We start from the raw sequence: 12,018 nt of genomic DNA on the forward strand, positions 1-12,018 counted from the left end.
ACGCGTAACATAAAGGTATGAGATCAAGGTGCATTAGTTATGACATTTATCCGAGGAGGGTATGTGGGTAAAGACTTAGGGTGATATAGCTTTTTTATTGCATGTTTTCTTCTGATTGACTATATTATATTCTGAAGTAGGTTTGGGTCGACCGATAATGCCTACCAATATATGTTATTTATACTGATACTATTCTTGCTATGTTACTTGACATAGTTTGGTTGTAGGATCAATGATGTTTCATTGGTGAAGACGATGACAATCTCCAATATTTTTCATTTTTCCTTCCTTATGATGAGAGTTGTCTTATTTTATTATATAAATTGTACTCTTTTAGTAACTCTTGTACCTATTTTTTAAAAAAAAATCTTGAGAAGGATTTTTCAGTCATTTGTAAAAGATTGCCGTTAGAGTTGATGTCTTCATAAATCTATATGGTATTAAAAAAAATTCTTAGGATTTGATAATTTCCGCATTGTCGGTTTTGAATTGGATGATAAGAATTCTCTTATCTATGTGTTAGGTCATAACAATATTCAAACTTTTGAAATATAGTAGCACACAATTAAGCATAATTTTCTACTTTATTATTAAATAACATTGCTTGATTTTCTGCTTTCCCTAGATGAGTGTAATTGATGCTATCTATCACATTATTTAACTCTTCGATACATTTTTTGCATTAATATAATGAAAAAACTATCGAATTAGATATACGTTCATATCATATGAACTAATCTGATTTATACTTTTAAATAATTATCTAGTTTTTCATTTTTTTTTAACAATAATGTATATATTTGAAATTAGACACATTGAGATACATCACTCCTTAAAAATAAACTTTAAATAGAACCCTTGTTTATTTAACCACTTAATTTTGTTCCTACTTTACAACTTTACTCTAAATTAGCCCCCAAACTCTCCTTGTATCTCATCATGCATCTAAATTAAATCTGTTATATATGTGCATAGGTATATAATGTATTTATCATGTATCTGCAATATATCTATTATGTATCTATTGTATAATTAGGTATGCATTTGAGTTCCACATGATATATCTATTGTATATCTATTGATTCTTTCATGTATGTGTTGTTTATCTTGCAAAATGTATATGAACTTATGTATCTACTCACAACTTATTTTCAATAATATTGATTTAATTTTTTCATATTTCCAGCATACGAATGTCATTGTGTATCTCATAAATCTCAAAATTCAAATAAAAAGAAATGACCATTGAAAACGAAATTCAATACGGAATATGTAAAAAGATTTTGATTCTCGATAAAATGTAAAGAATTTTAAATTTCTTTTGGATCAATGAGATGGTAGATACTCTATGATAGTTATAGACGTGATACACATAATTAGAGATATCTTTTAGACATATATCGTAGATACATTTATCTGGACGCGCTAGATACATATACTAAAGTTCAAAATATGATAATGATTAGGGAAAAAGATAAATATACCCCCTAACTATTGTAAATGGTATACAAATACCCTCCGTCATACTTTTGGTACATTAGTGCTCCTATCGTCCAAAAACTAGAACATATATGTCCTTCACTCTGATGGAAGACTAAATAGTAACATGTGACAATCTTATCCCCCGATTTTATATTTAATAAATATCGAGTCCGCGGATAAGATTATGAAACGTGTAGGTCCATTAGTTTAAAGAATATATATTCTCTAGTTTTTAGACAACACGAATATCTATATCTCAAAAGTATGACGAAAAATACCTGTTTATCATTTACGATAGTTCAAGGATACATTTCTTTTCACTAATACTTATCATATCATATATTATTATAAGTGGAAAGATTTTAGTTCAAAGTTAGATTAAGAAAATGTCCTTCACCAATTTTTTAAATTAAAAAATCTTTTAATAATTTTTAAAATTAAATTAATAATGACAATTAAACTTGACCAAATAAATGATTAGATGTTACAACTTATTATTTTTAATTTCTTAATGAAATTGATTGTTAAACCTTTTAGCTTCTACCACTAAACACATTCATTCACAACCTTTCATGTACTTAATTTCTCCCTTTATAAATTGAATAAAAAATATTAATCCACTGCACTTTGTGTTTCATCATTTAATAGTTCTTATGTACATATTTTTTTTATTGCTCACTATTTTTCTTACTGATTTGTGCCTTTGTTCATTTTTTATTTTCATGATTGTTTGAGACATCTGATAGTTCTCATGTAATAGTTTTTTATTAATACTTCTTTTAGAGAAAATTGTATATAATATCAAACTAATTACCACAAATAAATAGAGTAGTTAGGGTTTGATTTAATTGTGCTCCATAACAAACGTTTGCAAAAAATTGTCAGACGCCTTTCTCCCAAATATCTCGCTCGCCACTCTCCTCCAAATCTCTCTCACTTTTTATACAAACACAAGTGTATAAAAATTGTTTCTAATTGTACAAAGCAGAGAAAATTGTATGAATACATATATTTTTTTCTCCTCTCTCCCCTCTTTCAGATCTCGCTCGCCACTCTCCCAAACCTCGCTCGCCACCCTCTCCTTTTTCACTTATACAAACAGAAGCGAAATGTATAAATTGTGTTTCAGTTTGTATAAAGCGTGAGAAAATTGTATATACACATGCAAATATATATATTTTCGTCCTATACACTTATAATTATACAATAACCTCTGCCCAGTTTCTTTTGCATTTCTCTCTTTCTCGTTTTATACAATTTCCAAATTGTATCTAATTTCTCTCTTTCTCGTTTTATCCAATTCGATTCAATTGTATATTCCTTGTCAAGTCTCTTTTGTCTTTCTCTTTTTCTCATTTTATACAAATTCAAATTGTATATAATCGTTCTATACACTTATAATAATACAATTCGTTTTATACACTTCGTTTTATACACTTCGTTTTTATACAGTTCTCTGCCCAATTGTCTTTCTCTTTCTTGTTTTATACACTTCGTTTTATACATTTTGCTTCAACTGTATATGTAGCGAATTATACAGTTTCTATGTCTGCTATGGAGCGCAATTATGCAAACTTTGCTATAGCATATAAATATAATTTTTTTATTTTTTATATGTGAAAGTTGCCCTTTCTTTTATTGGTTTGTGTCCTTCATTCATCTTTTTATTTTAATGATAATTGGAGTATTTATGTCCCAAAAAAGTTAAGCCTTGGGGCTTAGAATTTTTGAGTGATAATTCTAATTGGTAAAAATATTGTTTTAGCCTTACAAGTTGTCATTATCTCCCAAAAAAATTATTGATATTTAAAATCTAGGCAGAAAATAAACACTAAAAAGAGTTTATTTTACATACACAAAAATACATATAGGAGTACTTTAAACAATGTTGAGCAATTTTATATCGACAAGAGTTGAACGTATATAAATTATAACAATAACAAAGGTCAAAAGTGCACGACACATATCGAGAACTAATAATATAGAAAATACATGGAAAGACATGTAATTATTTTTATTTTTGAAACGAATAGCCTAGTTGAGAAGTGCAAATATCCATAAGAAAGAAAATAGAGATACCTAGCAAAAGAAACGTCCAATATCGTTTATATATATTTCTTTTTTTTTTTTAACAAAAGCCAGTAACATAAAAGTCTCAAGACGAAAAATCACAATCCATTCGATTTGGGAATTGCTTCAGAAATGGCTCCGAAGCCCAAAGAGAAAGCAAAGGCATCTGCAGTAGCCACCCCTGCTATAGCAATTGAAGATCTCTTCACTTCGCTTAATCGCCACATTCAACGATCCGAGTATGAGCAAGCCGTCAAAGTTTCTGAACAAAGTAAGTTCCTTTTCGAGTTATAATTTCATCGATCTGTATTAATCCAATGTATCGATCCAAAAAAAAAAGGCATTTGATGATTTTTGTTTGAAGTTCTTGCGGCTGCGCCTGGAGATGAGGACGCGATACGGTGTAAAGTGGTGGCGTTAGTGAAAGCAGATTCTATAGAAGAAGCATTGGTTGCTATTAAAGACTGTAGCAAAAAGGGTTCTGTTGATCTTAGCTTCTTTAAGGTAATAATGAATCTTTGAACTATATATATAGTTTAATTTAAAGGTGACTTGAAAATAGGCATTATGAACCAACATATATCTAGGGATTTTGGTTGGAAAATTGTGCAAAAGGCGAGTTAAGTATGACAGAAATCTTTCTCCTTTTGCACAATTTTCAGCTTCTGATCGGGGTGTGAGTTCTATGTTCAACAATCTGCTGGCCCTACTAAATCCTTGCTCCTTTGAGTTTCAATTTTGCCAAAATCCTCTCAATTCCATCTAGTAATGTCCTTCATGTTCCTTAGCTTTTGTTTGAATATAAAATTTGGGGTGCCCATTACTTTATAAGAGTTCCACCAATGTTTCACCATATTTATGTGAAACCATCAGATTATAGCCACATATTCTCGAATTTAAAATATGAGGGTGATGCTACCCAATACCTGCTTTCCATAATAATTAGCATATGATCTGAGAACACCTTTGGCATGGTATGTTACTTAATGGCTTTGAACATTTCACTCCATTCAGGGGAGATTAAAAGTCTGTCAATTCTTGAGGCTTGGGAAAGGTCCTCCACTACTGTGCTTCTGCAGTAGAGGGTCAATCAACTCCAATTCTTATGATGTTTGAGGAACCCCTCATGGCATGTTGTTATCAAAATGTATGTCGTTAAGCTAGTTTGGATACTCTTACCAAAGGTCGATTTCCCAGGATGTTAGAGGCAGCGATTTTCTAATCTGATAGTCAGATATTGTATACCTGAATGATATTATTACAACTGAAACATCCTTACGGCTTCCTCCGAATAGCAATTCCAACTAAGGAGTAGGAACTAGGAAGTATAATAGGAAATATATGAGCAGTTATCAGTCCCTGATCTTGTCTACAGGAGATAGTTAACCATTTTGTAAGCTTCTTTTCAGTGTGAAGTTAGCTTGTATCGTTCCTGCACCCGTCTTTATGCAAATTATTTACGTATATTTGCCTTTTGTTAACTCTGTATCTCCTCCACTTGATGAAAAGAAAAATAATTTCCTTTCTCTTTAGTTCTGTATTTTGTTTCTCTCATTAACATTTTTCCTTTTTCATTGTCATGCTTTCTTTGAAAAGGCATATTGCTTATATCGGCAAAATAAATTGGAGGAGGCTTTAGAGTCCTTGAAGGGGCAAGAAGGAAGTACTGAGTCAATGCTGTTGGAATCTCAGATTTTGTATCGATTAGGAAAGATGGGTGCATCTGTCGATATTTATCAAAAGCTCCCAAAGTCTACAATCGATTCCTTGGAGATAAATCTTGTTGCTGGTCTGGTTTCTGCTGGAAGATCTTCTGAAGTGCAGGGAACCCTGGATTCACTGAGAGTTAAAGCAACTAGCAGTTTTGAATTGGCTTACAACACTGCCTGCTCTTTGATTGAAAGGGAGAAGTACAAAGATGCGGAACAACTGTTATTGTCAGCTCGAAGGCAAGTTTGCCTCTATTAAGCTCTTCATAACCCCATGAAAGAATTAGATTCAGTTAGTCCTGACTTGTTTTATTTGTATCTATTTTATCCATTTTCTTAACAGTTGATGATGCACAATCTATGACTAGTAAAAAGAGCATCAGATATTTCCTTGCTTGGAAGTTATTTTGGAGGGTTTAAGTTGGCATCAAGATATACTTGATTTAGCTATTGATATAATCTTCTCGTTATGAACTTAAGGAGAATCTAAGCATCTTTTATCCTCTTATTTGGGTTTAACTTTTTGTTGGCTTTTTAACCATTTAGTAATGATAGACTGACCGTTTAGAACTAGTCTAATTGAAAGATGTGCCATTGCCGTCAAAAGTGCTTGTATGTTGGGGGTTAAAATGTCTGCAAAGCTGCTATATCTACTTATTTGTCTTATGTAAATGGAGTTACAGTTCTTTATACAAGAAAGTAAGTTTCTTTAACAATTCCAATTATCAGAATCATGCAAATGATGCTTCTGTATCTTTGTTTGGTTATAATTGTTACTTGCCTTTTCTATCAAATCTTAATGTCTTCTCTTTTGGTTCTTTTTTTTGGGGGTGGGGGGTGGGGGAATAGAGGGGGCATGTTATATGAGGCTTTAAATCATTAGTTGTGTATATTGTGGGTTGATTTCCTCTCTAGATCTTGTAGACAGTTGAATGCAGTTTATTATTTGCTGCCAGAGATGTTGGGACAAACTGGAATATCTATTTATGAGATGTCACAAGGGACAAACTGCATTCTGGTTTATTCATTTGGAACAATAGTAAAATGAAATTTTCTCTTCCTTCGTCTTTTTATAGTTTATGTACGTATAGAAGTCTCAAATCAAATGGGTGAAATCTTCCACTTTGGAATTCTCTGTGAAACTTCCAGTTTTTGCATGAATAAATGAGAATATAAAAGAAAGACGAATATCTTATTGTGGACATTGGAATTACAGAATTGGTCAAGAAACACTTATGGAAGAGAATTTAGCTGATGATGATGTTGAAATTGAATTGGCTCCTATAGCTGTTCAAATTGCATATGTACAACAGGTAAATTATCTTATGACATGAGTTTGACTAGCCTTCTTTTGCTTTGATAAGTTGCAATTATGCAAGTTTTTTTTTTTTTTCTCTCCAGATTCTAGGGAACACCCAAGAGGCTGTTGCATCGTATACTGATCTTGTCAAAAGAAATTTGGCTGACGAGTCTTCACTTGCGGTGGCAGTAAATAATCTCATTGCTTTAAAGGGTCCTAAAGATGTCTCTGATGGCCTAAGGAAACTTGATAAACTAATAGAGAAAAGTGATGGACCAGAAAAGTTCCAGCTTGCTCGTGGACTAGACTTGAAGCTCTCACAGAAGCAAAGGGAAGCAATATATACCAATAGGGTGCTGCTGCTACTTCATTCTAATAAGATGGATCAGGTATATTATATGAGATTTACATTGTTTGCAATGGTTCTACTTTTAACATTTGATGCATTAGAAACAAGGTGAACCATGATAGACATCCAACTGCTATTGTTTATTCCCGGAGTCTTTTCCAAATGTTTATTTTTTTCATTGGATTGTTACAGGCTAGAGAACTTGTTAGTGCCCTACCTGGGATGTTCCCTGGTAGCTTGATGCCTGTACTTCTTCAAGCTGCTGTACATGTGAGAGAGAACAAGGCTGCTAAAGCTGAAGAAATACTTGGACAGTATGTAGATAAGTTTCCTGACAGGTCCAAGGTTATCCTGCTTGCAAGGGCTCAGGTTGCTGCAGCTGCTGGCCATCCGCAGATTGCAGCTGATTCCTTGGCGAAAATACCTGAGATTCAACACAAGCCTGCAACTGTTGCCACCATTGTTTCTCTCAAGGAACGGGCTGGAGATATTGATGGTGCTGATGCTGTGTTTGATTCCGCAATCAAGTGGTGGTCAAATGCCATGACTGAAGACAATAAGCTCAATACCATCATGCAGGAGGCCGCTGCTTTCAAGCTCAGGTATGGAAGGAAAGATGAGGCAGCACGCCTTTATGAGCAGCTAGTGAAAAGCCATGGAAGTATTGAGGCTTTAGTTGGATTAATCCAGACTGCAGCCCATGGTGACATTAAGAAAGCAGAAGCTTATGAGAAGCAGTTAAAACCACTACCTGGTTTGAAAGCATTAGATGTCGACAGTTTGGAGAAAACTTCTGGTGCCAAGCATGCCGAGAAAGGTACAAATGCTGGTGTCACTGAAACATACGAAGCGAAGAGTAAGGATAAGGCAAAGAAAAAGAGGAAGAGAAAGCCAAAATATCCGAAGGGGTTTGACCCAGCTAATCCAGGACCTTTACCTGATCCAGAGAGGTGGCTTCCCAAGAGGGAGAGGTCTAGTTACAGACCAAAGAGAAAGGATAAGAGAGCAGCTCAAGTTAGAGGTTCTCAAGGTGCAGTGGCTAAAGAGGCAGCGAGCAATAGCGATGCAAAATCAAACCAGCCAGCTAATCCAAAAGGAGCCTCTCAGCATGCAGGCAATGTGCAATCGAAGGCTTCATCCAAATCTTCCAGGAAGAAATCAAGGAAGTAATCCAACAACAGATAACCTATGTTTCTTTGTTATTGTTTCGGTGGATTCTTTTTTCCTGATTCGTTTAGCATTTTTGTTGTACAATCCATTTATCTATGGGTAACTTTTTGTACTTTTCATACATAAGGTTGTAGGTGAGGGGCATTGTTGCTTGCATCTGAAGTTAACCTACCTTAATCAGATTTGGAAAGGTCTCATTTACTTAGTTCTGTTAGGTCTAAACTATTTAGGACTGTGGCAGCAATGGATGGATGAGCTATTATTCTGTTACTTCTTTTTCTCCCTTTATGCTCTGTTTTGGAAGCAATCGTTTCGTACCATGGTAGTGTTATTTTTGAGGAATAGTATAAGTACCTCTTAGATTATGATCGAAATCCTAGAGAATCAGACCTTAACTAAATTAGGTCCTACTACCTTGGATTTATTATTATTTTTTCTTTTTGTAGTTTTGTGCATTTTTTTTGCTTGGGTGACATCCAAATATCTCCCACGCGCCTCAATCGTGTGGAGTTGTAGAATGTGCCACCTAAGCCAAACAGTGTATAAAGTTATTTTAAAAATGAGTTCAGAGTGGTAATAGTAACTTAGTTTATTTAAGGTGTGTCTCTGAGATTTCGATTATATTAGTTTATTTAAGGTGTGTCTTTGAGATTTCGATTATACTGTAATGGTGCTTGTGGAAAAAAATTTACCCGCATCGGATGTTTACACCAAATCAATACAATTTTCATTATTATGTTATTTTGTTGAAGTAAAACACATGTCAATTAATTATGGTTGAGTGAAATAAATACTAAATTTAAACATATGATATATATGTATTGACTTGATATAAACATTCGATATCGATAATTTTTACGCGTACTTGTGCCTTTTCCCTTTTTTTTTAAATCTCATACTTCTTGCAGACTAATCTGCTGGGGATGTGTATTATTCCCTACGGAAAAGGGCCTAAAATACCCTTGAAGTATCAAAAATGGTACAAAATTCTACCTATTAGCTCCAAAATACCATTTTCATCCACCTATTGACTTCAAAATATCCTTCTCATCCACCTTTAGGTTCAAAATTGACCACTTATTTATATATTTAAACTATTTAAATAATTTTTCTAATACATGGCGCTCAACTATTTTTATAATTTAATTTATTAATATAATTTATGAATCAATCTATCACCCATTACTAATTAAACCACACCCAATTAATAAATCCGCCCCATTACTAATGCAACACCAGAAAACTATTGCCAATGAGTGTTTCTAAAAATTTGAGGCGAAAATATCTATAGAAGTACATTATCATACATTCAAGTTCTCAATCAAAACATATTATAATTCAAGTGTCTAAAATAAAATTACCGATAAACTAAAAAGTATTGACTATGTTCATCTTAATTATTCATTCCTCTCAATTATGTGATGTTACTTAATGGATAACTTTTTTTAAAAAGAATATATTAAAGTATTTAAAACAAATAATAATTTTTTAGAAAATTATATTTAAAAGTACATAGATTAATTCGGGATGTACTACTTCTTTACCTTTAAACATAAAATTCGAATTCAAGCTTCAAGAGAATCTTATTGAAAGTGTCCTAAATAATCGGCTCAACCTAAATTCAATTGGGGCTTTAATTCGGACTAAATAAGTTTGGATGTTATTTTCAGGAATTTGTAATTTCGTCGTGTTTTAGTAGTGTTTAGGGCGATTTTGATATTATAATTTGTTTTATTAGTTGGGTGGGGTTTAATTAGTAATGAGTCGGTAGTGGGTTGATTTATAAATGACATTAATAAATTGAATTATATCTAGTCGAGCGCCAACTACATAAAAAAAATAGTTAAATAGTTAAATATGAAACCGTTAAATAAGTGGTCAATTTTGAATTCAAAGATGGATGTCAAGGGTATTTTAGAGCCAATAGATGGGTGAAAATGACATTTTGGAGCCAATAGGTGGATGAAGGGTAATTATGTACCATTTTCAATATTTCAAGGGTATTTTAGACCCTTTTCCGTATTTCCTACGTGGAAGGAAGTCTATTTAACTAGAGAACGTTAGCCTCTGTTTCCACACTTAGTTCTGTGAACTTAGAATAAAATTGAAAAAGTATTCTCTTACTTTTGTAGAAGGAACAAATATCTTTATATTAATAAGATAAATGATTCTTGGTGATTGTTGCAACTAGCCATGGACAATCGATAGTAAAAAAAAAAAAAAGTCTGGAACAAAAATCTACAAGAATATCTGTCTGCTAGTATGGAAGAACAAGTGAGATTGTACTAAACCATCAACTAACTTTTTATCTTAATTCGTATTTTTTTTTATTTTTTAACGTTAAATCATTGGTAAACTAAAGTTGCATCACATTTTCTCTAATCATTTCTCTTCAATATTTCTTCACTATATCTTTGTTTTAATTGAAATCATTTCTAGCCACTCTCACAACTCTGTTCTGAGATAATTATGCCTGTCCTCTTCGCTAGAGCTGTTCAAAATCGAATTGTAACTGATAAGCCAATTGCAAAATGGATATTGGCTTATCAGTATTGGATTATCAAATTAATGATTGGTCAATGAATTAGAATTTTATAGTTAGTGGGTTGTCGATGCGGGGACGACTTACTTAATTTAGTTATTGGATAACTGTTAACCGTTAAGAATCATTCTAGTAACATTTTTACCATAAGTATGTGTATTAAGCAAATATTAAAGTGCTTGCACCCTCAAAATTTAGACTTTCATATGTGTATCACTGTGATTTACAATTGCTGAATTACCAGCTTAAATAGGGCTAAACAAATTATTTTGTTTGATGAAAGATTAATCTAAATTCAGAGTGAAAGTGAAAGAAGGGAGCATGAAATATTGAAATCAATACACCTTTCGATAATCGCCTGTTGATTCCTAATCAGATACTAAATCAATCGATAGCTTAATGGTTTACTAGCGAATTTGTATATTTAAAATTTGATATCTAATAAGTCAAACGATTAAACATAATTATCCATCCGATTTGTTCAATGAACAACCTTACTCTTCACATGTTTTCCTCCATTAGATGTTTTTTGTATCAATTTAAAATTTTCATTAAAGCTAAATTTAAGTTACGGTAGTTGGATATCATGAATAAGAGACATTCCTCTCCATTATTTGAAAGCAACAATTTTCATACTTATGGTTCATTTCGACAAATTGAACCTTGAAGTCTAATTTGAAATTAGATTGATTTAAAGTTAAAATTTTGTTTGAATATGCAATTTGAATTTTTATATTGTATTTTTTTTCTCTCATAGACATAAATCCTCCATAATTGGTGAAAATTATCTCAATTTCTTCAACTCTTATGCAACATTATCAAATGAGCAAATCATAGTTCATAAATAAAGTATCAGAATGACAGAATATTCTGACGTATTGAATTAATAAATCACACGTCTCTATGTTCCTTTTATAAATAAATCTTTGCAAGTACATATAATATCAAATTTTCAGATACACATAATTTTACAAAAATTCATTGGTTCAATAAATCAACAATATCAATATTAACTATTCTTTAATAAGATATTCCTTCATAGTGTAGACTCTTCAGATCGAGTGTAAGTCTTTTTTTTTTAATAAGATATTCCTTCGTAGTGTAGACTCTTCAGATCGAGTGTAAGTCTTTTTTTTTGATAAAATATAAGTTTATGAATCAAGTTTTTTGTTTATAAAGTTTTGTAATCACATAAAAATATAAAAATCCTATATTTTTTTTTGAAGAATTTAAACTTTTATAAACAAATACTCATTTAAAATCAAACTTTGAAATTAGATTTTAAAATTTTATGGCAAAACTTTCCTAGTATGAATTCTTGCCTTCTAGGCCTTGTGCCTTGCAAAAACTCTTCTTTTATCTTATTTCATTTTATATGACATACTATTATTAAATT

General features: G+C 32.1%; 1 protein-coding gene across 1 annotated transcript; it reads left to right on the plus strand.

The window, feature by feature from the left end:
- Positions 1–3,089: 3,089 nt before the first annotated feature.
- On the plus strand, positions 3,090–8,350 carry LOC101255954 (uncharacterized). The gene is made up of 6 exons (XM_004250830.5): positions 3,090–3,823; positions 3,917–4,056; positions 5,149–5,501; positions 6,478–6,574; positions 6,663–6,950; positions 7,103–8,350. Exons 1-6 carry the CDS (start codon positions 3,685–3,687, stop codon positions 8,078–8,080), a joined length of 1,995 nt encoding a protein of 664 aa, XP_004250878.2. The 5' UTR covers positions 3,090–3,684; the 3' UTR covers positions 8,081–8,350.
- Positions 8,351–12,018: the final 3,668 nt, after the last annotated feature.

This window comes from Solanum lycopersicum, chromosome 11 (assembly GCF_036512215.1).
Source record: "Solanum lycopersicum chromosome 11, SLM_r2.1".
Lineage (NCBI taxonomy): Eukaryota > Viridiplantae > Streptophyta > Magnoliopsida > Solanales > Solanaceae > Solanum > Solanum lycopersicum.

What these genes read in the sequence shown, in the direction of transcription:
- LOC101255954 (XM_004250830.5), top strand. Translation starts at nt 3,685, where the DNA reads ATGGCTCCGAAGCCCAAAGAGAAAGCAAAGGCATCTGCAGTAGCCACC. An exon ending in CGTCAAAGTTTCTGAACAAA is followed by an intron (nt 3,824 to 3,916) that starts GTAAGTTCCTTT and finishes TTTTGTTTGAAG; the next exon opens with TTCTTGCGGCTGCGCCTGGA. An exon ending in CTGTTATTGTCAGCTCGAAG is followed by an intron (nt 5,502 to 6,477) that starts GCAAGTTTGCCT and finishes TTGGAATTACAG; the next exon opens with AATTGGTCAAGAAACACTTA.